Source organism: Drosophila hydei, unplaced genomic scaffold (assembly GCF_003285905.1).
Source record: "Drosophila hydei strain 15085-1641.00,03,60 unplaced genomic scaffold, DhydRS2 tig00000060-arrow-pilon, whole genome shotgun sequence".
NCBI classification, from domain to species: Eukaryota; Metazoa; Arthropoda; class Insecta; order Diptera; family Drosophilidae; genus Drosophila; species Drosophila hydei.
Window position 1 is genome coordinate 3,836,068 of NW_022045656.1, and position 24,642 is coordinate 3,860,709.

The window sequence follows — 24,642 nt, forward strand, 5'->3', positions numbered from 1 at the left end:
TAACATCATGTTAACCGGTTAAAGAAAACCAATGTTTATTTACGTATCTTATCACAAAATGTTATAGCGAACACCTTGGTATATTTGAACTAATTGACAAAATGGTCTATAAAACTAACAATAAATTGGAAGTTCTAATGGAATACAAATATTTATCATTATCTAGGCTTTTTTCTCGCCTCGTGAGCAAACTCAATGCGACTGCGTGGACGCCAGAGCTCCATCAAGCGCAACGTAAAGTGACTCACGACTAGGAAAGCCAAAAACCATGATCCACATTGATAGACAGCATAAATCAGTTCGCTGAGCGTAAATGCGCGTTCTTTTAACACTCGATCGTATACCTTGATCGTACGCTGGGCCACATCCTCCCAGTTGTAGAGAGTTTCCACCAGTTCATTGCATCTGTGTGGACAGAGCTCTGGCCCTGCCTGCTTACCAGTTGATCCTCCATCTCCAAAGACAGTTGTTGCCCCTCCTCCTATTGCTCCTCTAGTATCTCCTGCTGCTCGTGCAGGTGTTCCTTCCCCACCTGCTAATCTATCAGTTCCTGCTGTCCCATCATCAGCTGCTCTTTCAGCTGTTCCATCTCCAGCTGATGCTGTGACAGATTTTCCAGGATCGCCCCCAGCTGCTGTGCCTGCTTCTACTGTCATCGCACCGATTGCAGCTCCATTTGCTGGCCTAGCCGTGCCTTTCTTCTTCCTCTTACGCTTCGCTCTTCCATTACCTTCCTCTATCTTAGCCACCTTGCAAATCCTGCGATGTCTATCGATGGCTACTAATATAGCCGCATATATAGCTTCTATGTCCGGCTCGGCAAGCAGTATTAGGTTATTGGGCAACACTTCCGGAATGCCACCCACACTGGTGGATACCACTTGAAGGCCACAGCTAGCGGCCTCCACAATGGCCATGCAGTAGGCCTCCGTCAATGAGGTGTTAACAAAGATGTGACCACGCACAAGGACATCACGCACCTCGGCATGCTTAACAGCGCCCAAAATCTCGACACGATCCTGCATATTTGTCTTCTCACGAATCTCCTCCAGAAGATCTCGTTTAGGACCATCTCCAACTATAATAAAATTAATATTTGGGGTATTCTTAAAGCGTGGGATTACCCCTGCCAGCAGATCGATGCCCTTGCGGTAGACCAAGCGAGACGCAACGACTATATTTATGACTCCGTTGACGGGTCTCTGTGAAGGGTCAGGTGTGAAAAGCGCGGTGTCCACAGCATTAGGTATGACAGAGACGCGATGTTTTGCTACACGAGCACGCAACACGGTATTCTCCTTGCCAATGTGAGAGACGCAGATGGCATGGTTCACCATACTCAACGTAATTTCCAAGAGCTTATTGGTCAAGGCAGCAGAAAGATCAGCAAAGCCAAACAAGCTGTGATCCGTGAAGACAGTCTGCAAGAGTGGGAAAGAAAACAGTTGCATTATACAATATACAAATATAGGTTTCAATTCAGTCCAACCTTCAGTCCAAGCAGCGCGCCCACCATCAAAGCCTCGTGAGCCAGCGCGCTAAATGCTGAATGACCATGGACTACGTCCACTTGTTCGCGCAAAAGCACGGCTCGCAGCATGGGCACATTGCAGACGGCAGTGGGCAGGATGCATTGATTGTAGCACACCTTTATGGGCAGGTAATAAACCTTCAGGCCATGCGTCATATGACGAATGCCGCTGCAATCTCCATAAGCGTGCGTCAAAACAACAACCTAAAGATTAGATAAGATATTCATATATTTATACATATGGTTATATATATAGAGATCCAAATTAGTTGGTATTCTCTATAACCATTTGGATGCACTTTGTCCACCTTGTGTCCCAATGCCAGCAGCATTTGAGAGAGATTGTATATATGTTCCTCGACTCCACCAATGCTTGGATAAAAGAAGTCCGATACCATGCAGATACGCATTTTTCTTCCCATTTATTGCAATTTGCCAGCTCACATTCAGTTGACATTACACACAAATAAAAGTATTTATTTATATTTTAAAATAAAAAAATGAGCAAACTAAAATCAAGTTGAGTTTTTACATTCAGAGTATGTTAAACTACATAGTTCATTGCAGTTAATCGAGTTTGTTTGAGCCAGTTACTTTTGAACTGAAAGGTTTGACTCAAAGTTGTAGTTTTTCTCAATTAAAATTTATGTCTATACATAAGGCATATAACGCAATAATTTATATGTGTTAAGTAACGTAACTTCTTACTAGAAACAAAATAAATATTCTATTTGGAAATTCTATTTTCAAATACTCGTCTGCAGAACTGACTCATTTTAGGAACACAATCAATGTTATTAACAGCAGCGGATGCACATCGATATGACATATAACATTTCGATAGTAAAGAAGCCACATTTGTTTTTTATTGTGTGGCGGCAATTCTGTAAGCACTGGCCCGCATTGTAACCAATGTCATAAGAAGTAGAATATGTTAAATATTAATGTTTTAAAATCCGTGGTTTTAGAAAATGATAATCTATTTCATCGATCTAAATAAATTTATTTTTCTGCATGACGGTTGCCTTGAAGTATAAAACAATGTTTTTAACAGTACGAAATCATATATCGATACTAAAAATATTGTGTCGATAGTAATGTCTCCCTTAACAATTTAATGTGGCGGCATTTTGTGTACTCACTGGCGGCGCTTTTGTTTTGGTGCGCTTAAGTCTTGTGAAATTTACTTTAATTACAATACAAATGTACCAGCAGCATGCCAAGCAGCTCGAAAAATTCGGATGCAGCTGATATGAAGACGCCCACTCGGGCGTACAACAGCAGCAGCAGCAGCAGTAGTGTCCAATCAACGCCAACAGGCAGCTGCCGGCTGAGACAGGCACGCAAAAGACGTCGCATCGAAAAGGAGAATCCACAGCAACGTAGACCCAGTCTCGACTCACAACTGGGAGATTGTAACATAGAAGATGCCAAAGAGATTGATCGACGGCTTCGCAAGGTGGCACGAGCCAATGCAATTAGCAGCGAGGACATGCACAAAGTCGTGCGCAGAGTCGTGCGGAATGAACATGTTCTTGCCCTGGTTACACTGAAAGCTGAGGACGAGTTGGCCCGGGAGAAACGCGAGGCAGCAACATTTAAAGAAGAAGAGCTGCAGCAGCAGCGAGGAGCCATCATTATCACAGAGACGCCCTCGGTGCCAAAATTAACTCGCGCTAAAGCTCGCGAGCTGAATCGAACTCCGGGCATAACGCTTCCGCATTTGAATGAGACACCTTTGAATGAGATTGAGGTGCTAATACGGGACGATCTGCACTCGGACGAGGAGGACGAGGAGTACACCTTCAAGGAGGACGATTTTCATGTGGGTTACAATAATTTACCGAAAGCTTACTCTGAATTTACTTCCGCCATTTAGTCAGATGAAGATCCAAATACCACGGCCTCTGATTTCGATTCGAATCCCTGCACACCGCAAACCCCACTGACTGCCACTGAGGAGTCGCCGGTCAAATTCACCTCCGATGGCTGCTTTAAGCTACCACCCGACAAAAATTCAGAAGATCCACGCATTGCGACACGCACGCGTTCGAAATTCTGTTTGCAGCAGACAACAATCGAGGATTTGCAATCAGAGTTTATACCACCAGATGTGGAACAGAGCGATGTGCTCGAATATGATATGACGGCCAATGATGCCGAGTGGATGCAGTTTCTCACTGACTTCTCTAAGCCGTTAAGTAAGTGCAATTAACGCAGCAATTATCCGATCATTCAAGAGAGAGAGAGTCCTACAAACAATTCTTTATTCCATCAGACTGTTGAACAGTCAGTAATCAATGAAGGCAGTCAATCTGCAAGCTTATCAGTGACGTTATCCGTCAGTTATTGAATGATAGAATGAATAAGTCAAACACTCTGATACTAAATCAATCAATTTGTTTCAGAAGCTATCAGCGTAAACAGTCAGTCAATCAGCTATATTTTCGATCAGTTAATAGTCAATCAAATTAGTCATTTGACACTGCCAGTTTTCAACAAGTTAATCTGTGAAAAAGTCAATCATATGAGTCATGCGTAAGTCAGAAGTTAATTGATAAATAATTCGATAGGTCCAGGAGGTTGATAAGTCAGTCGACCAAATCAGTCAAACAACCCGATTTAGTTAAATCAGTTATTCGCCCATTTGCCAGGCTATGAACCATTCCGCTGGTCCATCAGAAAGTAAAAAACAAGAAAATTTGTCGGTCAGTCAATCTGTCAGCGAGGCTATCGATCAATCATGTCTTTTGTTAATCAAATATAAGACAGTCAATCGAGTTAGCTAGTTAATGGAGTCAATCATTCTGTTAGCTTGCTAATCAGTCAGTAATGAAGCCATTCAGGCAATCCGATCCGACATCAGTCAATCAATTTGAAAATCTATGGATCAATCATTCAATTTTGAGTCAAACTAACTGTAAATGAATCCATCAACAATCAAATCAAGAGACGTGCAATACATCTGCCTATTTTCTCTATATAGACAACAGTTTCCTGGGCGATGATGATGATCCGATCAACGATCCTGAGTATGTTGCCGCTGAGATGGTGCCTGTGGATGCGGAAGAGTTGCGGGATGTGAATATCTCGAAAAAAGAGCTTACGGATTTGGTCTCTGAACTGTTTGCTGGCCTGTTGCAGGAGGGAGTGTCGCTGGACTCCATTGAATTGGAGACGCCACAAAAGTTCCTGCACCAACAGGAAATACTTCCTGCTTCACCAGTCTCTGCTCCGCCAGCCCCAGTCCAGCTGCCCATGGATCCTATTGAGCAAGTAACTCGTCAAATAGATTTTGATGTGCAGGGCACAGTAGATGCTGCGGATGTAACCATGGCAGCTCAACCGGGATTAGACAGGTTTCAGCCTCAGTTGATGTCTACGCCGAGCACAATGCCTGCCTTAGTATCGGTGCCCATAGCTGAGAATTCTTTGAATGGCAGCCACTTTGATGCCTCCTATACGGTGGTCAACATTTCGGCTGATGCAATTGGACAACCTCCAGAATTGATAGCTGTGCCCCTCCCGGGCCAACCCAATTGTTTTCAGCTGGCCAAGGTGTTAACGGCAGACAGTGGATATCAGCTACAAGTTACTGCTCCTACTTCTGCGCCTGCTGCTGCTGCTCCTTCCCCAGATCCTGTCCCATTTGCTTATCCGGAACCCTATGACATCAACTTCTCTTGCAAATATCTGTCGATCCGCAGGCATTTGCACTCCGAGTACGAGGCGTATTTTGAGAGCTTGCGTCATGTAAAGCCAACTCCGGTGGAACCACCGAGCAACGCCAAAGGATTTACACAGATGCAGCATGATCTTCTCCAGCAACAACTACGCATACACACCCAAATGCTGACGCAGACCTTTCTGCAGACTTATTCGCATCCGTTGCTCTATGGGATGGCGAATAAGCCAAAACAAATGTTGCAGGAGCTGCAGCAGCATGCTGTAAAGGATGCCAGCTTTAATTGCTGGAATCTGAATGGGGCTATGGAGCTGATCAATAAATGGGAACACGATCTCAGCAGCGATGAATACAAGGAGCAGAACCAAAAGATGATGCGTTTTATACACAAGGAGGCGGAACTAACGTAAGTACACTATTGAGAAGCTATCGGTAGATATGATGCATTGTTGATGCCAGTTTGGAGTCAGTCATTTATATCTCATAGTTTCCTTTACATTCAACAATCTTCAATATTCATTTCCAACTAATCTTATGAACTCCTTATTTCTCACTTTCAGTGACGGACATACCCGTCAAGTGCCACGCCTGCCGCCCCGCATCATGGATCTCATGCTCGACAGCAAAGTCTTTATGTATCCCCAGTATTTGCCACGCATGGCTTTTCAGCCACGAACTGTCCAGTTCGCTGCCTATGCCCCATCGGAATATCAGCTCATCGCAATGGGTCTTGAGAAACATCTGACGGCGATCAAGTGTGCCGATATACCGTTGCGGAAGGGCGCAGATCCCATACGCATTGCGTGTAAGCGCATGGTCAAGGATCTGATACATGGCAAGCAGGCACGCCGACTGTTTGTCAAGATCAAGGAGCTCTGCGACTTGGAGCAATATAATCCTGTTAAATATTACTTTGACAACGAACGAGCACCCCCTGTCAATCAAATACTGCTGGGATTCGAGGGCGGTACTGTGCGTACGCCGCGGGAACAATACTATACGCTGCCCAGTTGCTGGAAGTATTACATTGAGGTAAGTGCATGAGTGTTATAAAAAAACTAATTAAAATAACATTTCATTGGCTGACAGACTGTTTGTTGATAGACGCAGATCTCTAACAGAAAGAGATAGAAGTCTAAATGTTGTACAGAAGTTAGAATTTAACGACGTTATTGAAAATTTCTGAAAACTAGACAATTATTGAAAGCTCATTTTATACTTGCGAGCGTTACACATTTAATCCGGGGGAAAATCTCTATACATGTTGGATGAATACAAAAATAATAGGTCTAAGATGTCGGTTAATGGCCGACACGGTCCCTAGGTATCAGACGCAGCTCGGAGCCATGCTTGAGAAACACATTGCCCGCCGTCTGCTGTGGACTTATTCCAATGCCGTCGTCTGTGATGATGGCGCTTGTCTCTGCGGGCACCTTGAACTCTTCGGAGGCGAACTTCAGCACAGCTGTGAAGGGCGTCGCTTCTGGCACGCTAAGTACCTTGAATGGCAGCTTAGGATCCGATGTGAGCGTTATTTTAAATGTCACTTTGCTCATTTTGTTTGTCTGTTTAGGAATGCGGAATGCGAATTCTGTGACGTGGTCAGTTTTTGTTGTAGCTGCCAGCTGTTGTGCCAACTGAGGTGTTAGGGTTTTTTATTGATGGCTTGGTCACGGCAATATCTGTTGGAATTGAAAACTTATTAGTTTTGACCAATGAAGTTGTATTAAAGCGTAAATTTAATTGAAAACAAAAAATTTCTATTTCGCTCTTACGCTCAGTGATGTGTAGAAGAACGATAGCACTCTTCATCTTTGCTATCTAAATTTGCAATGTAATCGATAAACAACTAATAGCTTCTTCCATCACTGACTGTTTATGGTACTTGTTTTATGGTTTCAATTTGAACTTAAAATTATTTAACTATTGATGGCATAACTAAAATTCATACAATTATTTTATACGTGTGTCTATTATGTTAGTGATTTTTTTACCTATTAACTAAATGCTCCTCAGTCAATTTAGCCTTTTTTTTGATAATGGGCACCACTTTTGGAGTGCTGCATAAATTTCCCGCTTTATTATCGAAAAATCAACATGTTCTATCGATAAAATATCAACAATTCCGCTGTTTACATCAAAGTTTGTTAATATGCTAACTTTTTTGATTGAAAATATGGTCAACATAATGTAAATTATAAAAATTGTTGCAGAAAAACTGGACTAACGACAAACGTGCCCCCCGCAGCAACAATAAACACATTTCATCACGTGCCTCATCAGCAGCGAGTGCATCATATTTGGAGTTTGTTCGCGAGGCGGTGGGAGAAGATTTATTGTTGCCCGAGAGTTTAGGCGAGGCTGCGGCGCCACATGGCAGTGCCACGGGCTTGGCTCAGTCAACCACACACACACAAACCAAAGCAGAAGGGAGCAGCACATCTAAGTCAATACGCAAACGTTCCAGCCGATCCGAAGAACGGAATTTGTCCTCGCTGACCATTAATGTTAATTACGTGTTTGGCAGCGATTTAGGAGTCAATTCCTTCAAAGCCGGCGTCTCTGTGCCATTTCAGCCTGCGGATTACTCCAGCAATGTGGAGAACATAAATCGTACACTCCACACAAGCAGCGAGTGCAGCGTATTAGCGCTGCCGCCACCGTTGCCGCCACTACCAAAGAATGCACCGCCCGCTGTAAATCTTTGTTTTGATGCTGAATCAAAAACTGTTAAGATCCTAGAATTGGACAAATCTGCAGAGCAAAAGAGCGAGGAGCAAAAGACTGACAGCTTTAGCAGCCCTGCAGGCAGTGCCAAACGAGCTCGTTGTCGGATTTATAAGCGTTTGGTTGTGGCACGCCCGCATCGACCACGCGGCTTAGCCTCAGCATCAACATCGCCATCTGTGCCGCGCTGTCGCTACCACGTGTTGCGGCAGCGATTACGCCATAAGCTGCGGCAGCGCTGCCAAACGCTTATCACCTCCTACGCCAACTACCTGCAGCAGCAGAGCAAACTCTACGTGCACTCACCGCCTGTGCAGCACTATCACAGACGTTTCTTTGCTCTTGAACTGTACACACAGCTACTGGTGGATTTGAAGATGTTTTGCGAAAACAAGAGTACGACAGAAGCTACCCCGCAGCAAAAGCGTCAGCGTAGCGAGGAGGCGGCCCGCAATCGACGAGCCAATCGGCAAGAGGAGATGTTGCGGCATATGCTACAGCCGGATAGTCCAGAAGAGCGTAATCGCAAGGATGCCAGTAAGATATCCCCCATAGCTAATTCTATCAAACTTATTTAAATAACTGTAATTTTAGCTTTTGCCTACAACTTCTACGAGAAAGTAGAGGAGGCATTACTGTCCTCTAATCGCATGGACGATTGCCACAAGTTCAACCATCTGCTGCAAACTTTCGATCCCAAGCAGGATAAGGTTGCGGATTTGTATTTGGTAAGTGCTGTACTTTGACACGTTCTCACTCTATATATATAAATCTATCTCTCCAGAAAGTGGAAAAATTATTGCTGCCCGATTATCCAGAGCTGGCGGAGGTATTTCTTAACTTTTTGCTACCTGCAGAAGCCGCTGAGCTCGGAAAATTTTTTGAGTACTTCATGATCACCAACGCGAGCAACTTTATTAATAAGCTGAATATATACTTTTGTAAGCAGCCAGCACAAATACGCAAGATATATGCCTGCCTCAGCGAACTAGCCGAGATACCCAACGTGAGCATGAAAAAGGTTGAGGCAAAGATTCTGCCTCTGCTCAAAGGCAATCAGTTCTTATGCGATTGGTTTGTTCAGCAATTCCCACAGGCCAAGCCACCAAAGCGGTTCGTATAACAGCTTTTTCGTATATGTATATATTATATATACTTATAATTCATTCTTATTTCTTTTAGGGTGCTGCCGCCTGCGGAGACCATGAATTTGCACGAGGTACTCGGCAACACGAATGGCTTATTTGCAGAAACTATACAAGATCTGCACGATGATACGCCGCCGCAGGGCAAACCGCCGGGCTGTCAATTAAAATATCTCAACGGGCGCATCTTTTATGGCGCTAGGGCTATGTTGCCCGCTAAATTATCTTTTCGGGCTGCCAATCTCTATAATGAGCAATGTCACGAGCCTCTCAGCAGCAGCTTGACCTGTGCCCATGGCGTGCGCGTCCAGGGCGAGAAGTTGATCAGCGCTGCCATAACTGTGGATAGCGATGATGCAGCTGAGCGAAGTGAAGAGGATGATGCCAGTCGTACATTAGTAATAGATACCACCACTGGGGACGAGGAGAATAGCAGCTCATCGCTGGACATGTGTGATGATGTGGCCCTGAGGGCACATGCAATGCGACTGAATGCCAGTTATTATAGCAGTAGCAACAATAATAATGTGAATAGCAGCACGCCTAATGTGGGTCATTATCATGGCCATCACCACGCGCATGCAAAGAAGACGGCCATTAACTTTGGCGAAACATCTCCTCGTCGTCAGGCGGCAAATAATATGTCTCCGTTATCAGGGCTCAGTCCTTTGCTTGCAACAGCAAGTGGCGCCTCGCCCCAGCTGGACAAGCGCAAATCGCCAAGCAAAAAGGTGCGTTCGCCTTCAAATCAGAACCAAGCACGTCCACGCTACAATGTTCAGCCCATGGTGGTAATACATGAGTCGGCAGCGCGTGCGCCGGCGCCTGCCTCGCCGGCCATTGAGTTTGCCAAGCGGCTGCGAACACTGATTAGTCAGGACAGCAGTGAGCCAGACAACAAGGCTAGCATACAAATCATAGCGCAAGCCAAGCAGCCAAGTACTTCAGCATCTGATGCCAAGATGGAACTCAGCTCGCAGGATAATAAAGAGTTTTTGGCTGTGGATGCAACTGATGGCCTGGATTCTGATCTGTCGCTGTCCCAGCAACCGTTTCCCGCCATTAAAATGGACATTGAACAGTCCAACGATGAATTGGCGAGCTCAGGGAGTACGCCACAGCATGTGATAACGACACAGTTCGACAGCGATGAAGACTGCAAACTAGACGTGGTGGCTAGTCTGGCCAACTGCGTTGAGCCAGAGACGGAAACAACGACTAAGCCAGAAGCCAGCATATTCAAACCACCGCCTGTGCCGCCCAGCATAACGACAGCTTGGACGCGTGAAGAGGACAAAGTGATACTCATTGAGATGAAGCGTGGTGCCCGGGATCGTCAGCATCTAATTAAGCGCATGGGCGCAAAGCTAAAAAACCGCAATGAGCTCGAGATCCGAACACGTCATCAATTTTTAATGGACTTCCTATCAAAGCTGCAGGGCAAATAAAACACTGCGACTAGAGATAGTTGCTTTTAGTTGGATTTGATATTTATATCAGAGATTTCTTTTACGATCAACATCAATTGTTCTTGTCATGGTATGAATCCAATAGCTAAACATCATTGTAAATAAATTTTAACATTCAGTTTAGGGTCACAACTCATTACAAATTAGTTTAACATGAATGACTACCTTTGTCTGTTATTATAAACTTCATTGTAAATTATATTTAGAATCCTCTCAGGATGAGGTGAACACAATTAAGCACTGACTCGTTGAATATTAATTTAACATTCATGTTAAAATTAACTTTAGTTAAAGCCTCATTGCAACTTGTAAGCTTAAATTGTATATTATTATTATCATTAAAGCCTACTTCTTATAAGTTAATCTAAGGCATATGCCATATGAAAAGTATTTTATTTAATACTGTTCGCAGATTTATAGATCTGATAAATCAAATTTACTTTGTTTGATGTTCCGAATACCTGAATAAATAAACTAAGAAATGTATATAAGAAATTATAATTGGATATGATGAGCTGGACAAAATTACAAATATTGGCAAAATAAGCTGAATCTGATCAGAGTTTTTCGGGGGACTGAAGAATAAATAATATATTAAATAATAAATTAAACAAAATAAATAATATACAGTAAATAAATATTAAACAATAAATACTAAATGTTTCATGATCAATGAAAATGAATCTCGCATGCATTAATTTTTTGTACGTAGAATATGGAAAAGTCTTCCAGTAATTATATTCACTAGGATCACATAGCGCAGGAGCCCAACTGGTCATCGTCCTGCACAACTGGCTGCTGCATGCAACCGCTGGCGTCGGTGGTGAATACTACTGGCTGCTGCTGCGGCTGTGGTTGTGCCTCTTCCTCCGCCTGACAATCATCTGTAAAAGTGAATGTGCCTGCCGTCAACTTGCAGTGGTTCGCATCCGCGCAGTCCAAATCACTGCTCCAACTCTCGCAGCCACATTGCGGCGCCTCTTCCGGTGGCAGCTGCTGTGCCTCGACAGTGCTTACATGTTCCTCGGCGTGAGACTGCCGGCGCCGACGACGACAACACCGTTGACAGCCACGGCCTATGTTGGTGAAGCAGCAGAGGCGAAAGCAAACATCCGACGCGCCGCGCAGGCAGGTAAAAAACTCGGGCATAAAGCTGGGATTAATCACAGCATAGACTACAATGTTCATGCTCAGCTGCAGAGTATTGAGTGTTATAAATATGACCTCCAGATGCTCCATCAGTTCTCCATTCACTTTATTTGGGTCGCCGCCAAAGAGCAGATTCAGCGAACTCTTCCTCGATGTCATATGAGCTGGCAGCTCCCCAACCATGTAGAGCGTAATGACGATTAGAATGCTGATGGTGAGCTTTATTTGATGCTGCAATAGAAGTAAAAGATTACCATATTTTAAGGCTAACTGAAGGATTTAGTTAGAGCAATACCTGATAGCGTTTGTTTGTATTGCGATTGTCAGTTGAGCCGCTCTGCTGGCAACGTTTGCCCTGTTTAGTCCAACGCCGGAAAGCGACTATGATGGCCACATTGCCCATGAGCAGACATATGGCAGGAGAAATCGCTAGCAGTGAAAACGAGAACCAGTTGTGGATCCGATACAATCTGTAAAGCGAATTCAGGCAATGAGCATGATCACAAACTACCAGGCAGGTCTCACTTGGAGTAGTAGAAATCGGTAACATAGCAAGTGCCGGTATCCAAGTCAACGACAAAGCAAAAAAAGTACGGTATGTTAAGCAATATAGAGATGATTATAGCCAAGCAGATCATTAGTCGAGCCACCTTGCGGCGACAAAAGCGGGGTGCACCATTGTTGGCCGCAAAACGTGACAAGTAGACGAATCTGTCAAGGCTAACAAAGGCGAGTATCAAATTCGCAGCACCCGTGCTGATGCCAAAGAGCGGCGTCTGCCACTGGTAGTCGTAGGCCAACCAGGCGGGACTCTGGTAGAAATAGCTGCGTGAGAGTGCGGTCAATGTGATCAGCAGACAGGATACACAGTCCAGCCAGGATAACGCAGCGAGGTAGGTAAAAGCCGAGGGCGTCATCTTGGGTCGCATGAAGACCACACCATTGATTAGATTCGCGCAGAAGCCAAAGGCGGACAGCATAGGCACAGCCAGGCCATAGATCAGAATTAAGGAGACAGTCGGTTCCGAACGCTGGAATATGCACTCATCGAGCCCGTGGATCTGAGGACTGAGATTGATGTTCGAGTTGTTTCTGCCACTGTTCAAATTCAGGACAAAGTACTCAAACATGTCTGACTAACTGACTGATTGCTGACTTACTGAAGAGGTGCGAGCAACATGTTTATCTAATTATTTGCAAATTCAGCCGATAAGATTATCTATAGTTTACGCACACATAATGTTAATTTCTGGGCAATCAGCGATAACCAAGCACTCAAGTTTTCGAAGAGCCTAGCACCGACTACAGTTGAACAAGGATGGAATAGTTGTTGTGCTATACTAAGATCATATTCTGATTACAATTCATATTAATTTAATTTGCCTTTAATCAAAGAGAGAGAGAGAGACTTTAAATGTTATTAATAATTAATTACTTTGCTTGCTGCAGTATTTAACACAGTGAGAATTGCATAGAAGGGCATACATATTTTTAAAAGCTTTTTTATGTATGAGAACCGAAAAGAAAAGTCAAAGCTTTGATGTGTTCGTAACACTCTACTTAAAAATATTAACAAGTCTTTTTACTTTATCAACCTTTGTGAGCCAGTCCCACGATATCTGAGCAGTTTCTTATGACGTATCTTGGGTAGTTCTGAACTGAAATCATATTTGATGTCAAGTTAAATTTATCATAAATTTATCACTTTTAATAAACAATTTTTAAGCTATGAAAATTGCATAAGGCTAAAAACTATGTACTATATATGATCTGTGCAGCTATACTAACTCTACTTAGCTTTCATTCATGTCTTCTGAATTTTTACAAGTTTTGTTATTTTACTTTAACTGAAGTTATGCTCAATCACATTTTAAGTAATACCTAATGCTTATATACTTTAATAACTTTATATGCTTTATTAACTTTACTTAGTCTATCAGAACTGGATAGAAAGACAATAGAATTAAAATTAATAAATTATATTATTTTATTTAAGCAAATTGCACAAAGCCGAAAGGCGAAAGCATGTACTCTTCTTATAAAGCTGTATTGAGCTCTGATATTGCGCTAATCTATCATTTATGTATGCAAGTAAATATGTATATGATTAACAATCCGTTTGATAGTGTATTTTTTATTCGTTTGTATGCTCGACAGCATATTGTTTGGTCATTGCCTTTGATTTAGCTCTGTTGTATTTCGTGCGGTTGTTGCTGATTGGATTTATGGATAACGTAGGTACACCGAGTCGTATATCTATTGGCATACTTACGCTGTTGTACCAGCTATCATATCATATTAGTACAGTGGAAAACCAGAGAGCGTTTGCTTCTATCGATAATATCGGGATTTTAGATATTTTGTTTGAAGTAATTTATTAAGTTGAATTTAGGTTTTTGTTTTGTATTACATATATATATATATATATATATATATATATATATATATACATATATATATATATATATATATGTATATATATATATATAGTATGCTTACGGCAAACATCGAGATTTGTATTTGATTTGATATACATATATATTTTTGTAATTTGTTGTTGAATTTGTACTAAATTAATGCTTGTTTTTGTTTTGGTTTCCTTTTATAATTAAATATGCGATTTAAAAAAACACACACATATGAGTTTTTCAAAAATACTTTAAAAAATCATTTAAATATGTTTTGTAAAAATGTTTTTGCTATATAAATTAAAAATCAAAGACTAACAATAGATGTATATATATTCATACATACATATATATGTATATATGTATATGCATTTTGTATAGTTCCATAGTAAAATTAATTGTTATCTAAATGTAAAAGTTAATGTTAAATGTTAAATGTTAAGTGTTAAATGTTAATGCATAAATATTTTCAATATTTTAAACAGACTTGGAAATTTTGTTTTATTCGCATCAAATTTATTAAAGTAATAAATTAATTATATATATATTTAGTTAATCGTACTACACACGCACACATACACATATATATGTATATATCATATTCATTTATATAGTAAATATATAGTTAATCATATTCGAGCAAATTTCTATGCGTAGAGTACATTCTGTTAAACTTGAACTTTAAGTGGTACTCGTCATAGTCATACGTAGTCACAAAATTTAGTTATATATATATATATATATATATAAATCTATATATATATACATATATATTTATATATATATATATATATATATATATATATATATATATATATATATATATATATATATATATATATATATATATATATATATTGTTTCTTACGATTTATATGTATTTGGTTTTGACTTTAGATATTTATTTGACTGTTGTGAATTAAACTCTTTGTTAAATGCTTCAAGTTCGGAGTTATACATTTATATACGAATATATATGTATGAATGAATTACGTTAGATTTTGAACAAATTTCAAACTATTTTAATATACTTTTTAGGTTTTAGTTTTTAGTTTTTTGTTTTTAGTTTCTTGTTTTTAGTTTTTGTGCCCTAGCATTTAGCACATAGCTTGGCTACTGAGTTGTTATACGATAAATTTCTAGACGACTTGCTCATTATATATATTTTTATATTTTTATTAGATTATGAATATTTGCTCTATATGTGTACTTTGTTTTTGTTTTGTTTTGTTCTTGCTTTTTAACTCGTAAAATTTCAGAGTATTTCAAATTATTTAAGCGTCTAGAAAGAAAGAGAGGCACAAAAGCTTAGCTTAGGTAGCGCTACACAAAATGTTTAATTTTGAATTAAATTTTAAGTAATTTTATGATTATTTAGCGTTCTTTTCTTTTTGGTATTTCTTTCGGTAGCTGAAGTTTTTGATATACAAATATCCATGCGGATATGGTATATATGTTAAGCTTACAGTAGATTGTCTTTCCTCAATAGTTAAACAGTAATTTTTTAGCTGCTAAGTTTTCTTTTAGCTAGGTACTAAAGTTTCCACCCATAGATAATATGTGTATATATTATCTAGGCATATCCCATCTATAGTTAGACTTTGGGTAGCGCAGTTAAGAGCAAAAAATTTATTTACTTTTGTTCTTGTTGTTTAAACTAATAGACTATACTTAAACTTCTGTTTTAGCCTTCACTTATTGCTATGCAATTTGTTTTGCCTTCTTTTTGTTCTTCATATATTTATTTATTATGGTACATTGAGACTCTATGCCGTTTATATGTATATATATATTCGGATTATATATGCTTATGTCAAATGAAATAAGTAATTTAAAAATTTTCATTTTTTGCTTCTTAATAACTTCTTATATAATTTATACACACCCATTAAATTGTTGAAAGTGAAATGTAGTAGGAAGTGCGCATATAAGTATGCTATGGAAATTTCAATTGAGAAAAGTTTTTTTCCTATGCTAAATTGTCCACGTGAAAGCTGATTAAACGCATATTTCGATTTGATTATAATGCAGGGGCCAACATTATAATCGAACAACGTTTCAAATCCTTTATCCTTCGTCTAATTGCGAAATGTGTTTGAAGAAAGAAAAGAGCGAGATTTGACAGATGTACAGAGACAGACAGAGCTGCTAGGTAGGGCATGTGATATATTTTAAAACTTTGTCTTAACATCAAGATGTTTGTTAAAAAAATGGGCAAATTTAATTAATTCGATTATTTTAATTGTTATTTTACTTTAAATTTAAAATTCAAATTTGAAAGTATGAATTTGGAAGTTTGGATCGGAAAATTGAAATATGGAAAATTGATGACAGGCTCAAAGTTTTGCTTTGGTGAGGTGTAAAGTTCAGCAGAGAGAAAAGCGTTGGGTAATGGTATATAAAATAAAAGTTTTTATTGCAAACAATTTAGTTTTTTTACTTTCTTTTTGTTTTTTTTTTTCTTTTTTTTTTTTGTTTGTTTTTGGTTTGAAGTTCCGATGAGGACAATGATTGAAATTGTTGTTAAAAACTAAATGAAAATGCCGCGAGTATAATATAGCTTAGTGTACGCATGAGTGCCTAACAATTAGTTAAAGATTTAAATGAGCAATAAATAAGAACAATAAAAAACAACAAAATATTGCTTACGCTTAGCATAGTTAACAATTTACGATATGACATAATAACAACAAAAAGTAATTATGATGATGTCTTTTCTTTTTCTCTTTTGCTTCCATTAACAATTAATATCAACTGACGACACAACTCGCTGGTTCCGTTTCCTGTTTCCGGTGCCTATGTCTACATCTGCTTATGGGCTGACAATATACTCGGGATTCACATAGGAGAAGCCCACAAACTCTGACTGATCCAGATTCATCATAAACACTTTGTCCGTGGGCGTCAAGTCTGTTTTCTCTGATGTGAATTGCTTATCAAAATTGGACACATCCTTGCGATGTTTCTGTGGCAGAAGCGTAAGAAAGGCAATTTATAGTTATTTATTTTTCGATCTCGTGCGCGACTTACAATTTTTGGCTTAAACGGCGGCTGCACCTCGCGGTTTTCTATCTTTTCCCAGTCGATGCGTCGGAAAAATGGATGCAAGCGCACATCCTCCTCACCGGTGGAGCCACAGCCCAAGCGCTTGCTGGGCTGCTTAGTCAAAAACTGTAAAGATATTACATATGATAAAGATATACATCGTAGCTTAGACATATTGTATAGTAGCTTACGCCCTTGCACGCCTCCTTGGCCTCTTTGCTGAGACTCTTGGGATAGGATACGTTGTGATCGGTTATGGCTGCGAATAGCTCCTCCTCATCCTCGCCATCGAACGGTGGCTGACCCACGAGCATCTCATAGAGCAGCACACCATAGGCCCACCAATCCACAGACTTGCCATAGGGCTGATAGAGAATGATCTGTAAACGGGCCAATTAGAACACTTTTTTTCCCGTTTGGACTAAGCTATTTCACCTCTGGCGCTATATAGTCCGGTGTGCCGCAGAAGGTCTTGGTCGTCTTCTCTCCCATAATATTCTCTTTGCACATACCAAAGTCGGCGATCTTTACGTGTCCATCTGCATCTAGGAGCACATTATCCAGCTTGAGATCCCGGTACAAAATGCCTTTGGCATGCAAGAAGAAAAGACCAGCTGCAATTTCCGCAGCGTAGAAGCTATACGAACGCAAAGAAACTTTAAAAACTCCACTTGGCAGACTGAGAACTTCTACTTACACGGCAACGGGCTCCTTGAATTTACCGAATTGTTGGATTTGGAACATTAGATCACCGCCGTTCACATACTCCATGACAAAGAACAGACGATCCTGTGGGAAAGTCAAAAGTTTGCTGTTGTTGTTGTTGTATATCAGCATTACGCATACGCACCATTGTCTGAAAGCAAGAATGCAGCTGGACAAGAAACGGCGGCTTCTCGCCCAGCGCCAATACACGCTTCTCAATCATGGTGCATTCGACATCATCGTCCTGTATGATCACATCCTTTTTGAGTATCTTAATCGCGTACAGCTCCTCGCTGCCCTTGCGCTCTGCCAACAACACCTGTAACACTCTAAACATTTAATAAGGTTCATTGAATGGAAAGCGAGCTCTTGTTTTACCTTTCCAAAAGATCCCTTGCCCAACACTTTGATGAAATTGAAATCTGTAGCTCTTATCATATCCTTTTTGGACTGCGAATGTGTGTGTGTGTCGCAACGCATCATTGGCTGCTTGCGCTGCGACGGCTTCTGCTTGAGCTTAAGCAAGTCCTGCTGATCATCCGCACAGGGCACGTTATAGTACTCGCCCTCATCCTGAGTGAGCAGCTTGAACCAGCCATTGGTGGGATTCTTGATGATCTCCGAAATGCCAAACGATAAAGCGCCCATAAAATCATTACGCGAGGTGCGATCCCAGTCCCAGACCTCGATCAAAATGCGGCGATCCTTATCCTCCGGCTTCAGATCGCTGCGAAAATTGAGCTATGCATGAACTGAGCACATGAGATGATAGCTGATTGAACTTACTAGCTTAGAGTCTCATTCCACACGGGATTCAGGCACGCCTTGATCGTGCGCGTCTTCTTCTTCGATTGATCCTTGTCATCTGGTATCAGCTTGACCTTCACATACGGATCGCTCAAGCCGTTGGGATCCATGGGTATTAGATTGCGACCCTCCTTGACTGCAATCAGAAACGTGACCATAGACAGTTTTTTTTTGTTTCACTGCAAGCGCAAAATTGTATAAAATATGCCAACGCATTATCCTGGCCATTGTTATTGTTCACGTGCTTCGGCTGCTTTTCATCTGCTTCTCCTGCTTTGGTTTAAGATATTTTTATCACGCTTTTGTTCAGCAACTGCATTTTAGTATTCATTATGTGGCATATTGTGTGGAGAGAGTTTTTCTTCATAATGAATTAATGCAAATCATAAGCAATTTGCCAGCGTCGCAGCTGGGGGACGTAACCATCTCCCCAAGGCACTGCCAAGGCTTGAATATTAAATTCAATCCTGTGCAGGTTTTGAATTCGAAGAGTGAGCTAAATAAATAACTGAGACTTCTCTTAGTTAAGTCGTTAGCCAAAAGGCTCAAGGCAACCGAGTGGGCACAAGTTAAGTCTTTGCAAGTTTTCTTTAAGTAGTTATATATATATATAAAATATAAGAACTGAAAAATGTGACATTGGAGAGCGTTGAGTTAAGCATTTCTTAACAGATTACTTAACAGATTTATATCAAAAGCTCGCAGGTAAAATAATCGACAAATATGTGGTTTTCCAAAGCTATTTTATTTTGATTTTAGTTTAATTTTAAATTAAGAAAAGAAACATAAATCCAAACTTATTTTCGCTTTTCATATGAACATGTTTAGTTATAGAAAACTTAAAAGAAAATGTTGTCTGTTGTCAACTAAAAGCGTGAAGCTCTTACTTGTAAGCTAACTGGCTTTGGTGGAGCAGGATGGCTTATGTAAAGAAGAAACATTGAAATAATATTATATTAAGAGCTGAAAAGCATGTAAACCTGTTAAGATGCGTAATACTTGACAGATATGAAAAGAGAAGGCAGAAGAGGCAGCGCTCAACGTTCTAAGCGTCTTGTTAGTTGAGAAAAGAAACGAAAACTTTGCGACAGCTTTTCATAATTTTTATTACATTTCTGCTATCCGCTTTCGTAAAGTTGTGAGTGGGAGGCTTATGGTTAACTTGTTGGGCGCCGTAATTGGTTAAAACTTAAGCGCTTTATATTTGTATTTCGGCGACGGGAGATGGTAAACACTTAAGAGCTGTTGCTGCTCGTTATACGCTGTGAATGGGGGCACTTTTGGGCCGTACTTACTGTGCACTGTGAGTAGATTCTCTTTGACATTTATCTCGAGATAGATGCGTCCACGTCGCTCTGTATGATCGCAGCCGCACAAGCTGGGCACGTTCTCCTTGCAGCGGGCATGAACGTTCATATCGCATGCTAAATAAGTTCGGGCGGCAGGTCACAGTTCATGGGTCACGTAGTGGAATAAAGATAAGTCGCTTGTTAGAGGCCACTTGGCAAACATTGAAATAGATGGTCAAGCCGTGGACAAAGTTACAGCATAGATTGAAAGTGATTTCTTTGGCAGGAAAAGCAACAGGAGGCAAGGAATCGCACACACACACACACACATACACACGCTTACAGGACAGGCAACAGGATACGCATACAAAGTGAGTTTTGATATAGCTCAAGTACTTACCCCACTGTCCAGATGCCCATTGAATACAAAAAATTAAGCCACATAAAACTGGTTTCTTCGACAAGCCGAAGTTTGCATGTCCTACAGACACAAACACTCGTTACTTAAACGACTATGTGGACTGATAGATATATTGAGTCTATGGATTTCCGACTTCCAACAAAGTGCATGTACTCTCAACAAGTGTATATAAAAAGGCCTTCAGAACGCTGGCAGACATCTGCGCTCAGTTATCAATCAGCGTGCCAATCCAATAAACTCAGCCCGTTCGCTGTTTGCCCTTAGCCTATTGCCACGCCCACGCTGCACAGATGGCCCATGCCCACATGCGAGATAGAACATCAACGCCAATTTGTGTTGTCGCCTGCAATTCGCAATCAATTTGGCAACAGCGACGGGAAATGAAACGCTGCACAAAAACTGTTGCATAGTTCAAGGCGCACATGTCGCAAATGGAGATTATACACATACATACACACATGTGTCCGGGTAGAGTTGTCCAAGAGGATTGCCGCAGCACTGAGCACTACTCGAAGCCCATTGAATTGGAAATTATTGCGAAATTGGAATTGTAATTCACTTTGCATTCGCCACGCTGAGAACTCGACTAACCATAGTGCTTGAAACGCAAATCGCATTTCGAATACCCTGTTTCATTGTGGAAAACTGTGTATTTTCCCTCGTTTTTAGTGAGTTTTGTGAGTGAACTTTTTGCAAATTGGAGCGCTCTGCGTGATGTCATGTTAAAAGTATGTTAATTGATTCGATTTGGTAATAGAAAACTCGATTTCATTATGCCAAATATGCTAATCCTCCTACTCGTTAATGGAAATGCATATCTTTCCATGTGGGTGAATTTATTTTATTTAAGAAAACATCTATGAGTAAGTGCTAATACCTCTTTATTTGTGGTTCAATCTTTGGACTTTCTTACTACTATCAGCATGCTCATAAGCATAAGCAGGTTACTTAATAGTCGACTTCTCCGTTCAGCATTCCTTCCCCTGCCTCATTACCTCATTATCATTTTTATTAATATCATCTACGGCTATTATCGACGATTTATAATCCTGTTTATTAGTCTATATTTTGACTTATAATTAAGTGAAGAGCATCTGACAGTCTCTCAGTACAGACCATATCTTCTGCTTACTAATGACGATAACCTTAATTGACCGCTCATTATCATTATCATCATATTCATCAGCACATGTGCCTTATGATTGTCAGGCTTTTTGGACTCTTTTTGCTTCTCCTTCAGGGCCTGCATCATTGGCTGATTTCATGGCATTTTTTTGGCTTTTGTTGTTCGCTTTTCTTGCGCTTTCTTTTACCGCCGAGCTACTCATGTGTAAAATTACTTGGGACATTTTACTATCCTACCCTTTTCCTTTGCACGGCACCACTACATTTGCTATGAAATGTATGCGCCATTGGATGCCTGCATCGACGTCATTTGACAGCCGAGCCGCACGAGGCGAATACGTATTTTGCGAAACTTTCGCTTGTTGCATGGAGAAAAAAGTGTAATCATTTTTTGATGTCCACAAGCTGACTCGGCGCTGGGCATGGGGCGTGGCAGGCTGGTCAGTACTGTTAGTCTCTGTGTTGTGTTTAATGAAAATATGGAAGAGTTTTTATTTCTTTTTTGTGCGGCACACAAAAACACAACATCGAGCAAATAACAAAGGAGAGAGAAAGCAAAATAAAAGAGGGTTTTCCCATAGCGTGCCACATTTTGCGGCAACAAAAATGCCAGCCAACAAGTGTGTGTGCGTGTCCGTATGTGTGTTGTGTGTGTTATGCTTATAATGTGGCCCAGTTTTGGGTAAGCCAGTTTTTTGCGTAAAATTATTTATTTATATAGCTACATATGCAGGCCTTTGTAATGGACTCTATATATTTTAAATACCCTATGAAACATTAGAGGTAAGGGGAGTGCTGTGTGTAACTAACCATACGTGCACGTAGCATAGCTACAACTTACATCTACTAAGAAAATGAAAAGTCTATGGAATAGTTAAATCAAAATTCGTATATCAAAAACTTCGATTGATATACCTTACACAGTTTTTTACAGGGCATTCCTCTTGCTCTTGCTTTTGCTAGTAGTTTAATGCCTTTTTACACTCGTTAGTGCATATTTAAGTCACAATTTTTGCAATCCCTTTCTAAGAATTTCAAACCACATAATCTTCATCATCAAAAATTCCATAGTTGGTTTTTAGTATTCAGCACGGCTTGTGGCCTGCAGGCCTCAGACTATATATAATAATAATGAGTTCAGTTTTGGAGTGCGCTCTGAAACGTTAAGTAATAACCTGCTTGTTGCTTGCTTAATGAAAATCCAACTCGAATGCTAAAATTAAGCTATACTATTATTAATAACTACCTTCCACTTTGTGTGTCTCTATAAATCTGCATTTATAGAAATTCAGCTGCTCTTATAATGTAAATGAGTTTTGCTGCTAGTTGCAAGTCCAATACAATAAGGGATCGTCATTCAATCGTCATTTATTCTTCTACTTCAAACCTATTTTTAAATTGTAATTTTTAATTATAAATTGCATACTATCAAAACTTCTGTAATGATTACTTCTTGTGTTTATTTTTGTAAAATTTGTAGTTTGTAATTTGCATTTAAATCTGCATAGGCTAGGTTTGTCGTTTTAGTCCTTTACCTGATCCAAATTGTTCATTTTATAGATACAAATAACTGCAAAATGTTTGCTTTATAACAACTTCTGGTCCAAACGTGTTATCAAATCGAATCTTATACAATTTAATTTCAATGCAAAATCCTTTGAATCTCATTGGATGCTGTGGTTTCCCACTTTTAGTGTTATCTACTCCAATTAAGTAGTAAATTTTGTAACTGTTGTAATTAACATATTCAATTATATTGATGTATATCTATTATAAATAATTTTCACCCGTTTTCCCATTACTAGATGCTAAATAATTCAGAGGCGCAAATGAGGCAAAACCCAAAACATAATTCCAATAGAATTACAAACGATATTAAACTAAGGCAAATGGCACGCACACACGTGTATGCACAAAATTGGCGCTCGATAATGACAGATACACACACACACACACTCGCTCGCATATACACGCACTTCCGGTACTGGCTGCGGCTTATTGTTGTAGGATTTTCTGTCGCCACATTTACATTTCCATTCGCAATCTGTTTGCTTGGCTCTGTTTCCAATGCGTGTGTGTGCGTGTGTAGTGTTGTCTGTTTATCTATTGTTGTTGGTTCTGGTTGTAGTTGTGTTGTGTTTGTCTGGCCAGGGGCCAATGAGGCATAAGTAAATTATTTGTTTGCCAAGGGGCCAAACCGGATATTAAGGCAACAATTTGCGCCGTCTAACAAATGATTTGGAAAATTGCGCATTTCGTTTTTATTTTCCCCTCTTTGAAGTTGTAGAAAACCGAAAAAAAATAAACAAACTAAACTAGATTAAGTAATACAATTAACATTTAAGAGCAGCTGAAATCAAACATTTTTTATTTGATTGAAAGCATGTGGCAGCATTGCAAATGCTCTCAGCCAAATGCAAATGCAACAGCTACAACCAAAAACAAACAACAACAAACTGCTAAGTGCAAGTAAACAAATGCATTAGACTTGGTCGTCGGGATGGGCGTTTGGGCGTGTGGGCATGTGGGCGTGGCACGGTGCAAGGGCGGAAACTTGTCAACAACAAGCGAAATGGCGACAATCACAATAACATCAACAGCAACTCAAGTACGTCACACACACATACGCATACACACACACTTAGCCCACACACACACACACTTAATGCACACTCACACGCAGCGTGGCAAGTGCGCACTTGAGCCGGAACAAAGCGTTGCTAATTGTAAATTGCAACAATCCAAAATAAAAAAAAATAAGCGAGTCAACGAACAGACGAGACGGCAGGCATTTTGCTTAGATGCTAAACAGAGAGACGTAGGGCTAGAGATGGCAGCGTGACACGAACTTCACAAGCCAAAATTTAAAAATATATTCTTCAAATCGGGAAGTAACCGAAATTAAAAAAGAAAATAAATTAAATAAATCTATGTTAAAAAAATTATAATAGTACACTAAATTAAAATAGTAAAATTTTAATAGTAAATAAATAAAAATATATTAAAATAAAAAAATATTAAGTGAAGATTTTCAGATCTTAAAATCAAAAAAGGAAACATAAAATTTATCCTTCATCTGTAAACCTAATTATCATACTAAACTAAGTCTGAATATCGATAATAAAGAGATCGGATA

General features: G+C 40.0%; 5 protein-coding genes across 17 annotated transcripts in view; 1 reads left to right on the forward strand and 4 right to left on the reverse strand.

Annotated features, from left to right (window-relative positions):
- On the reverse strand, positions 1-2,075 carry LOC111593392 (phosphatidylinositol N-acetylglucosaminyltransferase subunit A). Its single transcript, XM_023306116.2, has 3 exons — positions 1,840-2,075; positions 1,490-1,735; positions 1-1,421 (listed from the first exon to the last, which is right to left on the reverse strand). Exons 1-3 carry the CDS (start codon positions 1,951-1,953, stop codon positions 159-161), a joined length of 1,623 nt encoding a protein of 540 aa, XP_023161884.2. The 5' UTR covers positions 1,954-2,075; the 3' UTR covers positions 1-158.
- A 528-nt stretch (positions 2,076-2,603) lies between these two features.
- LOC111592747 lies at positions 2,604-10,720 on the forward strand. 2 transcript variants are annotated; one of them, XM_023305147.2, is made up of 9 exons: positions 2,604-2,692; positions 2,747-3,356; positions 3,411-3,732; positions 4,518-5,622; positions 5,777-6,248; positions 7,430-8,480; positions 8,538-8,671; positions 8,728-9,056; positions 9,126-10,720. In XM_023305147.2, exons 1-9 carry the CDS (start codon positions 2,649-2,651, stop codon positions 10,534-10,536), a joined length of 5,478 nt encoding a protein of 1,825 aa, XP_023160915.2. In that variant the 5' UTR covers positions 2,604-2,648; the 3' UTR covers positions 10,537-10,720. The 2 variants fall into 2 exon arrangements, with proteins under 2 accessions (XP_023160915.2, XP_023160922.2); XM_023305154.2 differs by having other exon boundaries at positions 2,609-3,356; positions 9,126-10,719.
- LOC111592760 (ubiquitin-fold modifier 1) lies at positions 6,412-7,063 on the reverse strand. Its single transcript, XM_023305164.2, has 2 exons — positions 6,992-7,063; positions 6,412-6,898 (listed from the first exon to the last, which is right to left on the reverse strand). The coding sequence occupies exon 2, from the start codon at positions 6,770-6,772 to the stop codon at positions 6,518-6,520; it is 255 nt and encodes an 84-aa protein (XP_023160932.1). The 5' UTR covers positions 6,773-6,898; positions 6,992-7,063; the 3' UTR covers positions 6,412-6,517.
- A 587-nt stretch (positions 10,721-11,307) lies between the features above and the next one.
- LOC111594953 lies at positions 11,308-13,019 on the reverse strand. The gene is made up of 3 exons (XM_023308454.2): positions 12,232-13,019; positions 12,002-12,176; positions 11,308-11,937 (listed from the first exon to the last, which is right to left on the reverse strand). Exons 1-3 carry the CDS (start codon positions 12,834-12,836, stop codon positions 11,308-11,310), a joined length of 1,410 nt encoding a protein of 469 aa, XP_023164222.1. The 5' UTR covers positions 12,837-13,019.
- A 3,564-nt stretch (positions 13,020-16,583) lies between these two features.
- Positions 16,584-24,642, reverse strand: part of LOC111592580 (protein kinase C, brain isozyme) — a 30,841-nt gene continuing 22,782 nt past the window's right edge. For 11 of the 12 annotated variants that reach the window (XM_023304929.2, XM_023304946.2, XM_023304938.2 and 8 more), the window contains 9 exons: positions 19,967-20,095; positions 18,651-18,807; positions 18,243-18,591; positions 18,010-18,183; positions 17,857-17,948; positions 17,595-17,796; positions 17,351-17,539; positions 17,145-17,285; positions 16,927-17,079 (listed from right to left, as the gene is read on the reverse strand). In XM_023304929.2, the coding sequence (XP_023160697.1) occupies positions 16,927-17,079; positions 17,145-17,285; positions 17,351-17,539; positions 17,595-17,796; positions 17,857-17,948; positions 18,010-18,183; positions 18,243-18,591; positions 18,651-18,807; positions 19,967-20,095 (1,586 nt within the window). Of the gene's footprint in view, positions 17,080-17,144; positions 17,286-17,350; positions 17,540-17,594; positions 17,797-17,856; positions 17,949-18,009; positions 18,184-18,242; positions 18,592-18,650; positions 18,808-19,966; positions 20,096-24,642 lie in introns of all 12 variants that reach the window. The other variant, XM_023304961.2, reaches the window with a different exon arrangement.